General features: G+C 46.1%; 1 protein-coding gene across 1 annotated transcript in view; it reads right to left on the bottom strand.

Annotated features, from left to right (window-relative positions):
• Positions 1-2,337: 2,337 nt before the first annotated feature.
• The window catches only part of Tnfrsf17 (TNF receptor superfamily member 17), a 58,354-nt gene continuing 43,819 nt past the window's right edge, over positions 2,338-16,872 (bottom strand). The window contains exons 3-5 of the mRNA XM_045161287.1: positions 10,267-10,390; positions 9,200-9,346; positions 2,338-2,624 (exon numbers count right to left, since the gene is read on the bottom strand). Coding sequence (XP_045017222.1) covers positions 2,338-2,624; positions 9,200-9,346; positions 10,267-10,390 — 558 coding nt within the window. The remainder of the gene's footprint in view (positions 2,625-9,199; positions 9,347-10,266; positions 10,391-16,872) is intronic.

Consider the following 16,872-nt stretch of genomic DNA (forward strand, 5'->3'; position numbering starts at 1 on the left):
CGAGCTCCACACACAGGCCGGGAGACGGCGCGCCCGCCCCGCCCCGCCCCGTCCTCAGGCCCCGCCCCCTCCTCGGGCCCCGCCCCGGAAGTGCAGCCCCGCGCCCCGCCGGCCCCGCCCCTTCCGAGCCGGAACCAAAACAGCGCGCGCGCCTCGCTCGCCGCCGGACCGCCTCAGGGCGGACGCTTCTCCGAGCTCCCAGCCGCGGACTGCGGTCCCCAGAGGGACACGGGAGCAGCGGGAGCCCCGGCCCGGTGGTAGCCGCCTGACATCCCAGCCCCCCCCCCCCGGGGAGGCTGAGGCCGGAGGATCAGGAATTCATTCAAGGTCGAGCACGGCACGGTGACTCGCGTCTGTAATCCCAGCCCTCGGAGGCAGAGGCAGGAGGATCACCGTGAGTTCGAAGGCCAGCCTGGACTACGTAGTGAATTTCAGGTCAACCCGGGCTAGGCTGAGACCCTGCCTCAAAAAAAAAAAAAAAAGCTGAAAAGGTAGTTCTAGGCCATTCTAGTCTACATGGTGAGTTTGAGACCAAGCTAGAGTAGATGGTGCCCTGTGTGAGAGAGACAGACTGACAGCTACGGAGTGACTTCTAAGCCATCCCGGGCAATTTAGCAAGACTGTATAGCTCAGTGTGAGAGCCCAGCATGTGCAAAACCTAAATCTGGGGCTGGGAAAATAAAGGATTTAGCGGTTATGGCCTTTGCTTGCCAAGCCTAAGGACCCTGGTTCGGTTCCCCAGGACCCGCGTAAGCCAGATGCACAAGGGGGCGCATGTGTCTGGAGTTCCTTTGCAGTCACTGGAAGCCCTGGCGCACGCCTTCTCTCTTTCTCTCTATTTGCCTCCCCGCCCTCAAATAAATACATTTAAAAAAAAATTTTTAAAGCACCTTAATCTCCCCAGCAATCACACACACACAGAGACAAGAAAGAGTGTGTGTAGAGAGAATCCAAAGAGACAGGCAACTGTGCAAACCCCAAAGGCTTCTCTAAGGAGGTGTCAGGATGAAGAACAATAATGAGGGGAGACATCCAGGTGAGGATGGCGTCGGAAGGAATTCTGGAAGGAAGGAGTAGGGCAGAGTTCCGACCTGCCGAGGGGCTGGGGTGTTAGTGGGAGCAGGATGGTGAGTAAGAAGTGGGTAGTGAGAAGGATACGGACTTTTTGGAGGTCAGACCAAAGCGTTTGAGGTTTTCTACCTGCATGTAGGTAGCTGGGGAAATAGAAGGCCACTGCCAAAACTTCAACAGTGTCACAGTTGTGGAATTAGACTTTAAGAAGACATGCCTTAAAAGGAGATATAATGGGAAGAGAAAGGAAGGGAGGAGGGTACTTAATAGGTTGATATTGTATATATGTAAGTACAATGATTGAGATGGGGAGGTAATATGATGGAGAATGGAATTTCAAAGGGGAAAGTGTGGGGTGAGAGGGAGGGAATTACCATGGGATTTTTTTTTTATAATCATGGAAAATGTTAATAAAAGTTAAAAATAAAATAAAAAGAAGACATGCCTCACAAGCCTGGCTTTGTGGTACATGCTTTTAATCCCAGCTCTCCGGAGGAAGAAAGCAGAGGATCTTGAATTCAAGTCCAGCCTGAGCTATATAATAAGATCTTGTCTCAAAACACCCAGGTTCAATTCCACAGGACCCATGTAATCCAGATGCACAAGGTGATACATGCATCTGGAGTTCGTTTGCAGCGGCTGAAGGCCCTGATGTACCCTCCCTCCCAACCCCCCCTCTTTCAAATAAATAAAATAAAGAAAGCAGAAAGAAGGGCTATAAACACTACCACCACTCTCCTATGGCCTCCACTTGCGTGCACAGAGCACATGCCTATACCATACATACACCACACACCCAAAACCCACATCATTTTCTTAAATGAGAGTAAATTGTAATGGGCTGAAGAGAAAGGGCAGCTGGAACTACTGCCATTGGTCCATGCCTGGAGCTAGGGTGACGCTGGCATGGGAAAGGTGGGTGGATATACTAAAAACTCACCCTTTAATCCCAGGCTGCCTCAAACTCATAGTGATCCTCCTATCCCTGTCTCCGAAGTGCTGGGATTAAAGGCAGGTGCCACCATGCCAGGCTTGTTTTGTTTTTGTTTTTTAATTGGGAGTCAAGAATTTAATCATGAAATAAAAAGGATTTTTACAGTTAAGCTCCTGGCAGAAAGAGAGGGGAATAGACCTAACATAGAGTCTCCGAATTCAAGGATGCAAAGCCGTATGATAGCCGATGAAGACATTCGTCCAGAAGAGTAAGAGCATATCACATTTTCCACCTGATGAGACTTTCAAAGTAGCTCAGCACCAGCCGAAAGGTCAATTAGGAGAAATTGATTTCTCTGTCCCATCTGTCCCTGTTGTGACACTTTCCGGAGCAGCTGGCACACTCTTGCAGTAGTCATTGGTTTTAGTGGTGACAAGAATGGTCGCCCCCTCCTCCATGGCTGGGAGCGGAAAGAAGTGGTCAGAATCGACATTTCCCTTGTTCTTGACACAGTCTTCGCAGGTGCACTCTTCGACCGTGTACCCCCTAGGAAGAATCATTTCATCTTCAGTCTTGCTGGGGTCCTGGTCAGCATTGGACATGTCCAGCAGAGCCGATCCTGATGGTACCAAAAGAGAAGCGTCACCTGCAGGCCCTGGGGTGTGGTCGCACGGGGTTAGCAGCAGACATTGGAGCACAGTGCAGTGTTCTATGCGGAAAGTCAGACCAAGACCTCGGGCTGCCCGGGGCTAAGACATGCTTGGTGTGGGGCACATATCATGTTGTGCCATATTTCAAAAATCTAAGAGGTTTCACTTATGGATCTAAACAACTGGACTCTTAAAAATGAGGCAGGTCTAGAGAGATGGCTTAGCAGTTAAGCGCTTGTGAAGCCTAAGGACCCTGGTTCAAGGCTCGATTCCCCAGGACCCACGTTAGCCAGATGCACAAGGGGGCGCACGAATCTGGAGTTCGGTTGTAGTGGCTGGGAGCCCTGGCGCCCCCATTCTCTCCCTCCTTGTCTCTCTCTCCCTATCTCTCTCTCTCTGTCACTCTTACATAAATAAATAAATATGAACAAAACAATTTTTTTTTAAATGAGGCAATAGGGCTAGAGAGATGGCTTAGCAATTAAGGCGCTTGCCTGTGAAGCCTAAGAACCCGTGTTCAATTCTCCAGGTCCCACGTTAGGCAGATGCACATTGTGGCACATGCATCTGGAGTTCGTTGGCAGTGCCTAGAGGCCCTGGCATACCCATTCTGTCTCCCTGTGTCCCTCTGTATCTAATAAATAAATAAATAAATAAAATTATTTAAAAAATTAAAATGAAGCAATAGCTGGACGTGGTGGCGCACGCCTTTAATCCCAGCACTCGGGAGGCAGAGGTAGGAGGATCACCACGAGTTCGAGGCCACTCTGAGACTATAGAGTGAATTCCAAGTCAGCCTGAGCTACAGTGAGACCCTACCTTGCAGGGAAAAGAAATGAGGCAACATAGAAGGGACATGGAAAATATCTTAAAAAAAAAAAAATTCTATCCAGTCATGGTGGTACATGCCTGTAAATCCCAGTACTAGGGAGGCAGAGGTAGGATCATCATGAGTTCAAGGCCACCCTGAGACTACTTAGTGTTTCAAGTCAGCCTGGGCTAGAGTGAGACCCTACCTCAAAAAAAAAAAAAAAAAAGAGGCTGGAAAGATGGTTTAGCAGTTAAGGCATTTGCCTGCAAAGCCAAAGACCTTGGTTTGATTCCCCAGGACCCACATAAGCCAGATGCATAAGGTGGCACATGTTTCTGGAGTTTGTTTGCAGTGGCTGGAGGCCCTGGCATGCCCATTTTCTCTCTCGCTTTGTGTCTGCCTCTTTCTCTCTTGTTCTCTCTCAAATAAATGAATAAAATTGAAAAAACATTGTTTTAAATTTTTTAATTCATTTATTTATTTGGTGGGTATGCCAGAGCTTCTATCCACTGCAAACAAACTCCATGAGTATGCACCACCCTGTACATCTGGCTTATGTGGGTACCGGGGAGTTGAACCTGGGTCCTTATGCTTCACAGGCAAGCATCTTAACTGCTAAACCATCTCTCAGCTCTAAAAGTATTTTTAAATATTTTGAAAGATTTTAAAAGGAGATGTCAGGCGTGGTGGCACATATCTATAGTCCAGCTACTCAGAAAACAAGGGCAGAAAGATTGTAGTTTGGAACTAGCATGTACAAGGCCTTGGGTTCAATCCCCAGTACTGAGGGGGAAAGAATTTGAGATAAAGATATTTCTCATGGAACATTTTTTTAAAGAATTTTTAAAATTATTTTTATTTATTTACTCAAAAGTGACAGAGATAAAGAGGCAGAGAGAGACCGAAAGAGAATGGGCACGCCAGGGCCTCCAGCCTCTGCAAATGAACTCCAGACGCGTGCGCCCCCTTGTGCATCTGGCTAACGTGGGTTCTGGGGAATCGAGCCTCGAGCCAGGGTCCTTAGGCTTCACAGGCAAGCGCTTAACCGCTAAGCCATCTCTCCAGCCCTCTCATGGAATATTTTGAGATCCGGACACAGAATCTCACTCTAGACCAAGCTGGCCTCCCACACTTAGCAACCCTGCTACCTCAATCTCCAGAGTGCTGGGCCACCACACCTGACTGGATTTATTACTATTTACTTATTTGTGTGCATGCATGTGGGGGGTGGGGCACTCCAGGGCCTATAAACAAACACCAAACACTTAGAGTCACTTTTTGCGTGCAGCTTACACTGGCGGCTGGGAATTGAACCTGGGCTGGCAGGCTTTGAAAATAAATGTCTTTGGGCTGGAGGGTGACTTAGCAGTTAAGGCGTTTGTCTGCAAAGCCAAAGGACCCAGGTTCAGTTCCCCAGGACCCACGTAAGCCAGATGCACAAGGGGGTGCACGCATCTGGAGTTCGTTTGCAATGGCTGGAGACCCTGGCGTGCCCAATCTCTCTCTCCCTCCCTCCCTCTCTCTCTGTCAAATAAATAAATAAATAAATTTTAATAAAAGAAAGTAAATGTCTTTAACTAAAGAGCCATCTCCCCAGCCCCTGAAAAAAAAATTAATTTTAAGGAAAGCATCCCGTTATGTTCCTATCCTAAGGCAACTCTATTACACCTGTAATCCCAGCCCTCGGGATCACCATGAGATCAAGGCAGCCTGGTCTACCTAAGTGAGTTTAGGACAGCCAGAGCTTTATGAGTCTTTTGTCTCAAAACAAAAAAAAAAAAGTCCGGGGGGGGGGGCGTATCTCATATAAATAAACTACACATGGGAGAAAAAAAGTACTGCATGGCCTTACTTAAATATGGACGCTGAAACAGCTGAAAACAGAGACAGAAAGTAGAATGGTGGTTACTGGGGCAGAAATGGGAAGGTGATGGTCCGAGGTCCAGAGTGGCAATTCTGTAAGCTGGATGAATCTGCAGGTTCAGTGTTGGACAAGATGGGAATAGTGACTAGGCGTAGATTCCACCTGCTCTCACCTCCAAAAAGAAAGGGAAGCGTGAGGACGTGGGTACGATAATCTGATTGTACTCATCATTTCATCATATATATAAATGTTAATTAGAACGTCATGTCCTACACATAAACACTTTTTCTGAAATAAGAAAGGTCTCGTAGTCCAGGCTGGCCTCAAACTCACTTTGTAGCCAAGGATAACCTTGAAACTCTAATCCTCCTGCCTCTACCTCCTCCGTGCTGGGATTAAAGGCATGTGCCACCGTGGCTTGTTCAGTTGGTGCTGGGGACCACGTCTTAAGTCTTTGTGTCTGCTAGACAAGCACTCTACTAACTGAGCTATATCCCTAGCCTCATACAATTTTTATTTTATGTTTAAAAAAAGTCATTCTTGGAAATAGGGAAATGGCTTTGTGGGTACGAGCACTTGCTGTGTAAGCATAAGAGCCTGGGAAGACTTGAGTTCTATCTCCAGCACACACATCAAAAGCTGGGTATGATTTTTGGCTAGAGAACCTTCACTTTTCAGATGGCAGCAACCTTGGGATGACTCAGGAGGCACCATGGTGCTGAGAAGTGACAGAGGAGTGCTCAGCACTGAAATATCTCTGTCACACCTTCCATGTCTCAGGGTCCATTGCGAAAGAGGTGACAGAAAGAATGTAAGAGCCAAAGGAAGGGTAGGACTCCTTACAACGTGCTCCTCCAGACACAAAATAGACTGGATATCCATGACCTCACAGTGCCTGACACTACCTACACAAGACCATCATAATAGGAGGAAAAGATGATGGCATCAAAATAAAAGAGAGACTGATTGAGAAGGGGAAGGGATATGATAGAGAATGGAGTTTCAAAGGGGTAAGTGGGGGGAGGGAGGGAATTACCATGGGATATTGCTTACAATCATGGAGGATGTCAATAAAAAATAAATTAAAAAAAAATCTTTAGCTGGGTGGCACATGCCTTTAGTCCCAGCACTTGGGAGGCAGAGGCAGAGGATCACTATGAGTTCGAGGCCACCCTGAGACTCCATAGTGAATTCCAGGTCAGCCTGGACTGGGGTGAGACCTTACATCAAAAATTAAAAAAAAAAAAAAATTTAAAAAATTGTAGTAAGGAAGCCAGGTGAGGTGGCACACGCCTTTAATCCCAGCACTTGGGAGGTGGAGGTAGGAGGATTGCCACGAGTTTGAGGCCACCCTAAGACTCCATAGTGAATTCCAGGTCATCCTGGGCCAGAGTGAGACCCTACCTTGAAAAAAAAAATTGTAATAAGGGCCAAAAAGAAATTTTTTTAAAGCTGGGTATGAGCCAGGCATCGTGGCACACGCCTTTAATCCCAGCACTTGGGAGACAGAGGTAGGATCACCATGGAATCAAGGCCACCCTGAGACTACATAGTAAATTCCCCAATACTCACATAAAGCCAGATGCACAAAGTGTTATATGCATTTGAAGTTTGTTTGCAGCAGTAAGAGGTACCACACCTGTGTTCATACTTTCTCTTTCTCCCCCACCTTCCCTCTCTCAGATAGAAGGAAAGAGAGAGGGAGGGAAGGGGGGAGGAAAGGAAGGAAGGAAAAAAAGCTGGGAATGGTCACGCAGGCCTATAACCCTAGTCCTATGGGGTCAGAGACTAGAGAATCACTGGAGCTCCTTGGTCTGCCAGTGAGAATAAATGAGTAAAAATGTGGCAGCTGCAAGTTCATGGAGAGACTTCTCTGGAAACCAGAAGTGTGATAAAGAGCACACCCAAATTCTCCTCTGGCCTCTGCACACTTGTAGTTCTGTAGATGAATGAATCTGAGATTGCTATACACACACACACACATACACACAAATCATTCCCAGGACCAGGGAGATGGCTCAGCACTTAAAGCACTTCCCTGCAAAGCCTAACAACCCAGGTTTGTTTCCCCAATGACCACGTAAAGCCAAATGCACAAGGTGGCACATGCATCTGGAGTTCATTTGCTGTGCCTAGAAGCCCTGGCACAACCATTCTCCCTCTTTCTCTCAAAAAAAATAAATGCATATTTTCAAAAATCATTCCTGGGCTGGAAGATAGTTTAGCAGTTAAGTTGCTCTGCCTGCAAAGCCTAAAGATGCAGATTGGATTCTCCAGGTCCCAAGTAAGACAGATGCACAACGTGGCGCATGTATCTGGAGTTCGTTTGCAGCAGCTAGAGGCCCTGGTGCACCCATTCTCTCTCTCTCTAATAAAAATAAATTTTAAAAAATTAAACAATAAAAAAATCATTCCCTTGTCTATACCCCAGGGTGGAAGAAAGGAGATTGCTTTACAGACTGTACGGGAACAGTGACTATGCCGAGAACCAGAACAGTGGCTATGTGTCTGAGAGGTGGGTCATGGGGAAAGGTGCTGTGGAAATGCCTTGATGCTAACTGGCCCACAAGTGTAAGATACACCTCTGAGACAGGCTCTCTGCTGCTTAACAACTGTTCTTGAGATGGTTAGTCAATCCAGGAGCAACTGGTTACTCATTTCTAACATTTTTGGTAGGAAACTGTTGACCTAAGCAGACGGTCCTTACATTATTGTTCACAAAGCATGACCATGGGCTGGGGCGGTAACAGTAAAGTGCTTTCCCCAGGACACACTCAAAAGACCCGGCCGAGTGGGGTACCTGTAACCCCAGTGCTGGGACGTGGAAACAGAAGGATCCCAGGGGTTCACTGGCAGCCAGTCCAGCCTACTCAGCCAGCTCTGGGCCAGTGAGAAACCCTGTCTCCAAAGAGGTGGACAGCATGCCTGAGGACAACACCTGAGATTGTCCTCTGGCCTTCACACACACATGCACATACATTTCTTTCAAAAGCAGGAACCACTGATCTTGCCAAATGTGCTTGCCTGAAGTAGCAGACTGGGCCAGAAGTTTCTGACAGCAGAACATTGAATCCATATGCTCACTGCTGTCAATACAGCAATTAATGAAGGGAAAAATTGGGATAGCTTAGCAGTTAAGGCACTTGCCTACAAAGCCAAAGGACACAGGTTCACTTCCTCAGGATCCATGTAAGCCAGATGCACAAGGGGGGCACATGCGTCTGAAGTTTGTTTGCAGTGGCTGGAGGCCCTGGTGCACCCATTTTCTCTCTCTCTCTCTCTCCTTCTATCTCTCTCTGTCTATCCCTGCCTATTTCTGGTCTCTCTCTCAAATAAATAAATAAAAATAAAATATTTTTTAAAAGAAGGGGAAATTGGAATTGGAGGTGCTGGCATTGGAAGGAGACATGCAAAGAAAGTGTCAATACCAGAACTTATTTATTTTTTCCAAAGTAGAGTCTCAATGAGGCCAAGACTGACGTGGAACTCACTGTGTAGCCTGAACTGGCCTTGAATTCACAGCAGCCTCTTAGCCCTGCCTCCCGCTGCTAGGATTAAAGGTGTGTGCCGTTATATGCCTGGCTTCTTTTTTTTTTTTTTTTTTTTGAGACAGTCTCATGTAGCTCAGGTTGACCTCAAACCCAGTATGTAGCCAAGGATGACCTTCAGCTCCTGTGTCTCCTGCCTCACCTTCCAAGTACTGAAGTTACAGGTGTGCACCACCACACCCAGCCTAGAATTTATACTAAATATCTACTAACACTCTTGAAAGTACTGTAACCAAACAAAATAGTCAAAGATCAAAAAAAAAAAAAAAAAGGAAATGAAACTCACAAAAATAGACTTCAAAGATTCACCTTCGAACCAACCTGTGCTCTGAAATCCATCCTTCAGTGACTGTGAGCTCACCTTCCTGAGCAGGAAGAGGACTGTGAAAACTACCAAAGAGACCACCACGCTCAGGCCCAAACACGTCCAGTGAACTGCACTTGTTCCTTTCACAGAACTCCTTGTGCCTTCGGGAAAAGAACGTCGCAGAGATGGTGAGGGGAGAACAGAGTCACACCGAGGAGGAGTTCATTGGCATTCAGTTCCCCTAGTTCATTAGCGCCTGACTTCTTGTTGGGTTTGTTTGGTTGGTTTTTGGTTTTCTGAGGTAGGGTCTCGCTCTAGTCCAGGCTGATCTAGAATTTACCATGTAGTCTCAGGGTGGCCTCGAACTCATAGAGATCCTCCTACCTCTGCCTCCCGAGTGCTGGGAATAAAGGCGTGTGCCACCACGCCCGGCTCCATTTCTTTTCTTGAGACAGGTCTTACTTTGTGGCTGAGGCTAGCCTAGAACTCACTATGTAGCCTAGGCTAGTCTTAAACTCCCACAGTCCTTATGCTTTGAGACGGGTCTCATTCTGTAGCCCGGGCTGTCTTAGAACTCACTACCTAGCCCAGACTATCCTAGAACTCTACTTAGCCTGGGCAAACCTTAAGCTCACGCAATCCTCCTGCCTCAAGACAGGTCTTCTGTAGCCCAGGCTGGCCTAGTACTCACTAGGTAGCCCAGGTTGACCTCAAACATGCGGCAATGCCCCTGCCTTAGCCTCCCTGTGATGGGATGACGGGCGTGTACTGCCACCCCTGACTTCATCAGCATTGATTTTTAAATTAGAAACATCATTCAATCAGAAGAGCTGCTCCAAGTCTATGTCACCAGCAGTGCTGGGTAAAACTGAGTTCAGTCCTGAAAAATCACTTTGTGTCCCGGAGACATTTAAATCATTACTTTGTTTCCTTTCTGGTTTTGATTCATTTTATAAAGACACGCACACACGCGCGTGCGCGCACATCTTGCCATCTTCCCTATATATTCTCTGAATAAATAACAAGTCACTATCTAGAGAACACATCACACCGAGAAATCTGCTGACACCGCCTTACTTACTTGTGTCACAGTACCGCTGACATGTCACAGGAGGGGTGTTGGAACAGCGAAGGTGACAGGGTTTGCAAGCATGCAGCAGACTGTCAAAATACTCATTCTGGAAGCACGGCTGAGCCATCTGGAGCTTGTTTGCAAAAAGCGACAAGGGCACAGCACAGAGAGCAACATGGAAGGACAAGGGACTTCTCAGCAAGGGTTCTCGCGCAGGCCAGCCGTCCGTCCGGGAAGGGAGAACGCCCTTGACTTTGTTGGCTGTCACGAGGGGTGCCTCTCTGGTGGCTCAGGATTTGAATACCACCTTTAATCCATGTTTCTGAACTGGAGGCTCAGAGAGGTGCGGGTGGATAACCCAGCAAACCACACCCGAAACAGAAACTCAATATTTTTAGAGAAAAATGTCTAAACCAGGTGACAGTTGCCAGATGAAAACAAGCTGAGGGCATCAGACAAAAGTTCAGTGGCCATTTTCGAACTATCTGCTTAGGAATGGTGCTGTGCGATAGAAGACAGAGAAGAGAAAGGGCTGTACCCCTTAAGAACTTCAGTTCCAACAGGGAACACAGACGGAGGCTCACAGCCATGAGCGTGGTGGTAACAGATGGAAAAGGGAAGGAGGAGTCAAACATGAGAGTCAGATGCCAAGCCTGGACAGATGCGCAGCCCTTGGACAGAAGCAGGGTCAAAGCAAGAGCTTCAGGTGGGGCTGGGAGATGGCTCAGCAGTTAAAAAACACTGGTGAGCAAAACCTGCCAGCCTGGGTTCGATTCTTCATGTAAAGCCAGATGCACAAGGTAGCACATACATCTGGAGTTCTTTTGCAGTGGCTGGAGGGCCCATTCTTTTATGTTCTATCTGCCTCTTTCTCTCTCTCTCTTACAAATAAATAAAATAAATAGTTTAAAATAAAAAAAATCATTAATGAGACTTGAGCCTTGCATGGTAGCACATGCCTTTAATCCCAGCACTTGGGAGGCCAAGGTAGGAGAATTGCTGTGTGTTTGAGGCCATCCTGAGACTACATAGGGAATTCCAGTTCAGTCTGGACAAGAGTGAGACACTACCTCAAAAAAAATTTTTTAATTTGTTTTTATTTTTATTAGCATTTTCCATGATTATAAAAAAGATCCCATGGTAATTCCCTCCCTCCCCACCAAAAAAAAATTTTTTAAGATAGAGGGCTAGAGGGATTGCTTAGTGGTTAAGGTGCTTGCCTGCAAAGCCCAAGGACCCAGGTTCAATTCCCAACCAATGTAAGCCAGATGCACAAGGTGGTGCATGCATCTGGAGTTTGTCTGCAGTGGCTATAGGCACTGGCATGCCCATTCTCTCTCCCTCTCTCCCCCTTTCTCTTTCACACAAACACACACAAATCAAAAAATTATTGAAAAAGAAAGATGGAAGGAGAGGACAGATACCCTGAGGTTTTTTTTGCCATCCACATGCTGGGCATGGTGGTGCATGTCTTTAATCCCTGCACTTGGGAGCCAGAGGTATGAGGATCACTGTGAGTGTGAGGCTACTCTGAGACTACATAGTGAATTCCAGGGCAGCCTGAGCTAAAGTGAGACCCTACCTCAGGAAAAAACAAAAAATAAAATAAGTCATCCATGTCTGCAACAATTCAGTGAAGATTCCTGAAAAGAATCAAGCTTCCAATCTCCACCTAGAACCTGGTTAGAGATGTGGATGCCTGTAATGGCTTGTGTTCACATTTGTTATGCTGGACTCCCATAACATCAGGGCAACGATTCAAGATTGAGTAACATGGTGGTACACATCTGTCATCCCAGCACTTGGGAGGCAGAGGTAGAAGGGTCACAAGTTCAAAGCCAGCCTGGGATACACAGCAAAACCCTATCTCCAAAAAAAATAAAATAAAAAATCCAACATTGAAGCTGAGTGTAGTGGCAGGTATATATGGTCGTAGCTACTCAGAAGGCAGAGGAAGGAGGATAGTAAGCCAGATGCACAAGGGGGCACATGCATCTGGAGTTCATTTGCAGTGGCTGGAGGCCCTGCCACGCCCATTCTCTCTCCCTCTCTCTCTCTCTCTCTCTCTCCCTCTCTCTCTCTCTCTCTCTCTGCCTCTTTCTCTCTCTGTCACTCTCAAATAAATAAATAAAAATGAACAACAAGAAATTTTTTTTTAAATTTTAAAAAGTAAGAAGAAGGCATACCCATTCTCTCTCCCTCTCTCCCCCTTTCTCTTTCACACAAACACACACAAATCAAAAAATTATTGAAAAAGAAAGATGGAAGGAGAGGACAGATACCCTGAGGTTTTTTTTGCCATCCACATGCTGGGCATGGTGGTGCATGCCTTTAATCCCAGCACTTGGGAGGCAGAGATAGGAAAATCATAGTGAGTTTGAGGCCACCCTGAGACTACATAGTGAATTCCAGGTCAGCCCGGGCTACAGTAAGACCCCACCTTGAAAAAAACAAAACAAAACAAAAACAAAAAGTAAAAAGATATTGGACAGATGGCTTAGCGGTTAAGTGCTTGCCTGTGGAGACTAAGGACCCCCGTTTGAGGCTCGATTCCCCAGGACCCACATTAGCCAGATGCACAAGGGGGCGCACGTGTCTGGAGTTCGTTTGCAGTGGCTGGAGGCCCTGGCGCGCCCATTCTCCCTCTATCTATCTGCCTCTTTCTCTCTCTGTCTCTGTCACTCTGAAACAAACAAACAAATAAATAAATAAAAAATAAAAGACAAAACAGATACTTTCACACTATACCGCATGGACGCAAAGACTAATGGCAGTCAGGTATGATTCACACCTGCAACACAGCAAGCACTCGGAATGGACACTGAAGAAGGAAGATCTCCGGTTCAAAGGCAGCCTGAGCCACAGACTGAGACCTGGTCTCAAAGGAAACGAAAAGCCTAGCTGGGGAGATGGCTCAGGGGATCAAGCACGCCGGCTGCACTAACGTGAGGAGCTGCATTCGGGTCTCCAGCACCCCAATCAATGCAGGCGGGCATGGTGGCCCATCGTGCTCTGGAGGAGAAGGTGGGATCCAACTGGCTGGTAGGTTAGCTCTGGGTGCAAGGGAGAGACCCTGCCTCAGTAAATTGGGTGGAAAAGGGTTGAGCAAGACATCTGACTTCAACTTCTGGTCTCCATATGCATGTGTGCGCATGCACACACACACACACATACACACACACACACTCATGTGCACCTGTACCCACACATTCCCCTCACACATGCAGGCATACATACATATGCAACAAATAAATAAAATTTTAAAATAGGGGCTAGAGAGATGGCATAGTGATTAAGGCACTTGCCTACAAAGCCAGTGTACCCAGGTTTGATTCCCCAATACCCATGTAAAGCCAGATGCCCAAGGTGACACATGCATCTGCACTTCGTTTGCAATGACTACAGGCCCTGGCGAGCCCATTCTCTCTCTCTCTCTCTCTCTCTCTCTCTCTCTCATATCTTCTATCTCAAATAAATAAATTAAAATTTTAAATCTTTTAAAAAATTTCCTTAAGAACTCTACACATTATTTTATTGCTAGTATTTCTGACTGGTTTTTTTTATTATTTCTATTTCCTTATTTATGTCTTGTATTGACCTCATTTCATTAAATTGGTTTCCTGTGTCTACTTTCATTTCTTTGATTTCCTTTTTGATTTCTCTGAATATATTTATCATCATTCTTTTGAAATCTTTCTCAGGCATTTCCTCTAAATCAGTCTCACTGGAGGTCATTTCTGACGCATTAATACTTTTTGGTGGAGTTACACTGTCTGGATTTTTTTGTGTTTCTTGTATTATAATGTAGTAATTTTTGCATATTAGATTAATTTAGTGCTTGGATTTTCTAATTATCTGCAGTATTATTAGATGTATCAATCAATCTAATGTTATATCTCTTCAGGGCAGGAGCTTAAGGTGCTGGGTGTGGCTCTTAAGTCTGCGCATTCTTTTAGAGACACTTTCTCATCCACATTCACTGCTGCTCTATCCACAACAGCTAGGAAATGGAACCAGCCTAGATGTCCCTCAACTGATGACTAGCTAATGAAGATGTGGTATAATTATACAATGCAGTTTTTGGTTTTTTTTACCTGTAAAGAAAAATGAAAATTTGAAATTTGCAGGGAAATGGATGGTTCTGGTAAAGATTACCCTAAGTGAGGTTACCCAGGCCCAGAAAGTCAAACACCACATGTTCTTTCTCATATGTGAATCCTAGCTTCAAATGTTTAGATTTTTATGTGAGTTGGAGTAACAGTCAGTAATGGAAGCCGGGAAGCTAGAAAAGGCTCATGAGGGAGGGAAGAGAGGGGAGAACTTAAGGGGAAGGTACAGTAGATATTTAAATAAAGGGGAAGAATATTAGGAGGGGAAAATGGTCTAAGGAGATGGGATGGAGAAGAGGAGGGGGTGCAAAGAGAGTTCATCAAAATTTAAGATTGCCGGGCGTGGTGGTGCACACCTTTAATCCCAGCACTTGGGAGGCAGAGGTGGGAGGATTGCCGTGAGTTCGAGGCCACCCTGAGACTCCATAGTGAATTCCAGGTCAGCCTGGGCTAGAGTAAGACCCTACCTCGAAAAACAAAAAAAAACTTAAGATTTATGAATAAGCCAAATGGAAATGGCTAGCCAATAATATATGCTAAAGAGAGAGAGTCTGGACAGAAGTACCTTGTAGAAGTGAATAATATTGTATCCAGAAGCCATAAATTGTTATTAAAAAAATTTCAGTACCAGGAGCTGGATACCTCCCAGCAAGATTTGGCCAGGGAGGCCCTTGATATTCTCAAAACATTACAAGCTATCATTGCCAAGGCTCTTGGTTGCCCACCAGAACAAGATGGAAAGACCCTATTGCTGAAGACTCCACGTGCTTGGGCTGCAGATCACTGAGAAATCAAGCTGAGCTGAGCTGGAAGCCTCCTCCCTATTGACTAACTGGCATGATGCTGGAAAGTCCTATGCAGCCGGTTGGGGAAGAAAAGTCATTAATGGTGTTAATGAGCAGCGGATCCTGTCAGTTTTACAGCTGGCCAGGCAGGCCAAATGTACCAACTGGTACAATGGTAGCATGTCTGTGATGGGGGAAACCAACTAACTGCTCTCTGAATGGACTTGAGGCCTGTTCCATGAGAGGGAATTCCTGCCTGGTAATGAAAACCTAATCAAATGTCTATGGCTTGGGAGGTCATATGCCCTAGGTGGGAAACTCTGCTGTTATCTGGTTAAATGGATATATTATGCCCACCAAACTGCCCTCTAAACACTTATGTTTAGACCCATTGATTAATGCTACTCTTGCTTTTGGTTAGAGAAGCTCCTCTTTTCAGATGATGGTGACCACTGGGGTGACTCAAAACTCACCGTAGTGCTGAGAAGTGACAGTGGAGTGTTCAGCGCTAAGTGAGACATCCCTATCACTCCCTCAGGGACCATAGTGGGAGAGGTGGTGGGATGTAAGATCCAAAGAAAGGGGAGCAGAGCTTACAAAGCTGTCTTCTAGACACAAAATGGCCTTGAGATTCATGACCTGAGAGTGGCTGATGCTACACAAGACCTTCGTAATAGGAGGAAACGATGATGACGTCAGCCTAGAAGGGTGACTAATTGGAAAGAAGTGACTCATTGGAGGATGGATTTGGGAGGAGGGATGGGATGTGGGAGGAAATTATGATGTATTGTCTACACTTAAGGCAGTGGTCAATAAAAAGTGTTTTTAATGCCAGGCCTGGTGGGGCGTGCCTTTAATCCCAACACTGGGGAGGCAGAGGTAGGAGGATCACTGTGAGTTCGAGGCCACCTGGAGACTACATAGTGAATTCCAGGTCAGCCTGGGCCAGAATGAGATTCTACCTCGAAAAAACAAGAACAACAAAAAAGTTATTATTATTATTTTTTTTTTTTCATGAGAGAGAAAGAGGGAGAGAGAGAATTGGCATGCTATGGCCTGGAGCCACTGCAAACGAACTCCAGATGCATGTGCCACCATGTGCATACAGCTTACATGGATCCTAGGAAATTGAACCTGGGTCCTTAGGCTCTGCAGGCAAGCTCCTTACCTATTATAAAAACTTTTTATTGGGGCTGGAGAGATGGCTTAGTGGTTAAGGCACTTGCCTGCAAAGCCAAAGGACCCCGGTTTGATTCCTCAGTACTCAATGTAAGCCTGACGCACAAGGTAGCACATGCATCTGGAGTTCGTTTGCAGTGGCTGGAGGCCCTGGTGCACCCATTCTCTCTCTCTCTCTCTCTCTCTCTGCCTTTCTCTCACTCTCTCTCAAACAAATAAATAAATATTTTTAAGGTTTTTTTAAAAAGAAATATTTTATTTTTTTAAAAAAAAGAAAGAAACCGGGCTGGAGAGATGGCTTAACGGATAAGCACTTGCCTGTGAAGCCTAAGGACCCTGGTTCGAGGCTCGATTCCCCAGGACCCACGTTAGCCAGATGCAAAGGGGGCACATACATCTGGCATTCGTTTGCAGTGGCTGGAGGCCCTGGTGCACCCATTCTCTCTCTCTCTCTCTCTCTCTCTCTCTCTGCCTCTTTCTGTCTGTCATTCTCAAATAAAGAAATAAAAATGAACAAACAAATAAAAAAAAATACCACCACC

Source organism: Jaculus jaculus, chromosome 11, assembly GCF_020740685.1.
Source record: "Jaculus jaculus isolate mJacJac1 chromosome 11, mJacJac1.mat.Y.cur, whole genome shotgun sequence".
NCBI lineage: Eukaryota > Metazoa > Chordata > Mammalia > Rodentia > Dipodidae > Jaculus > Jaculus jaculus.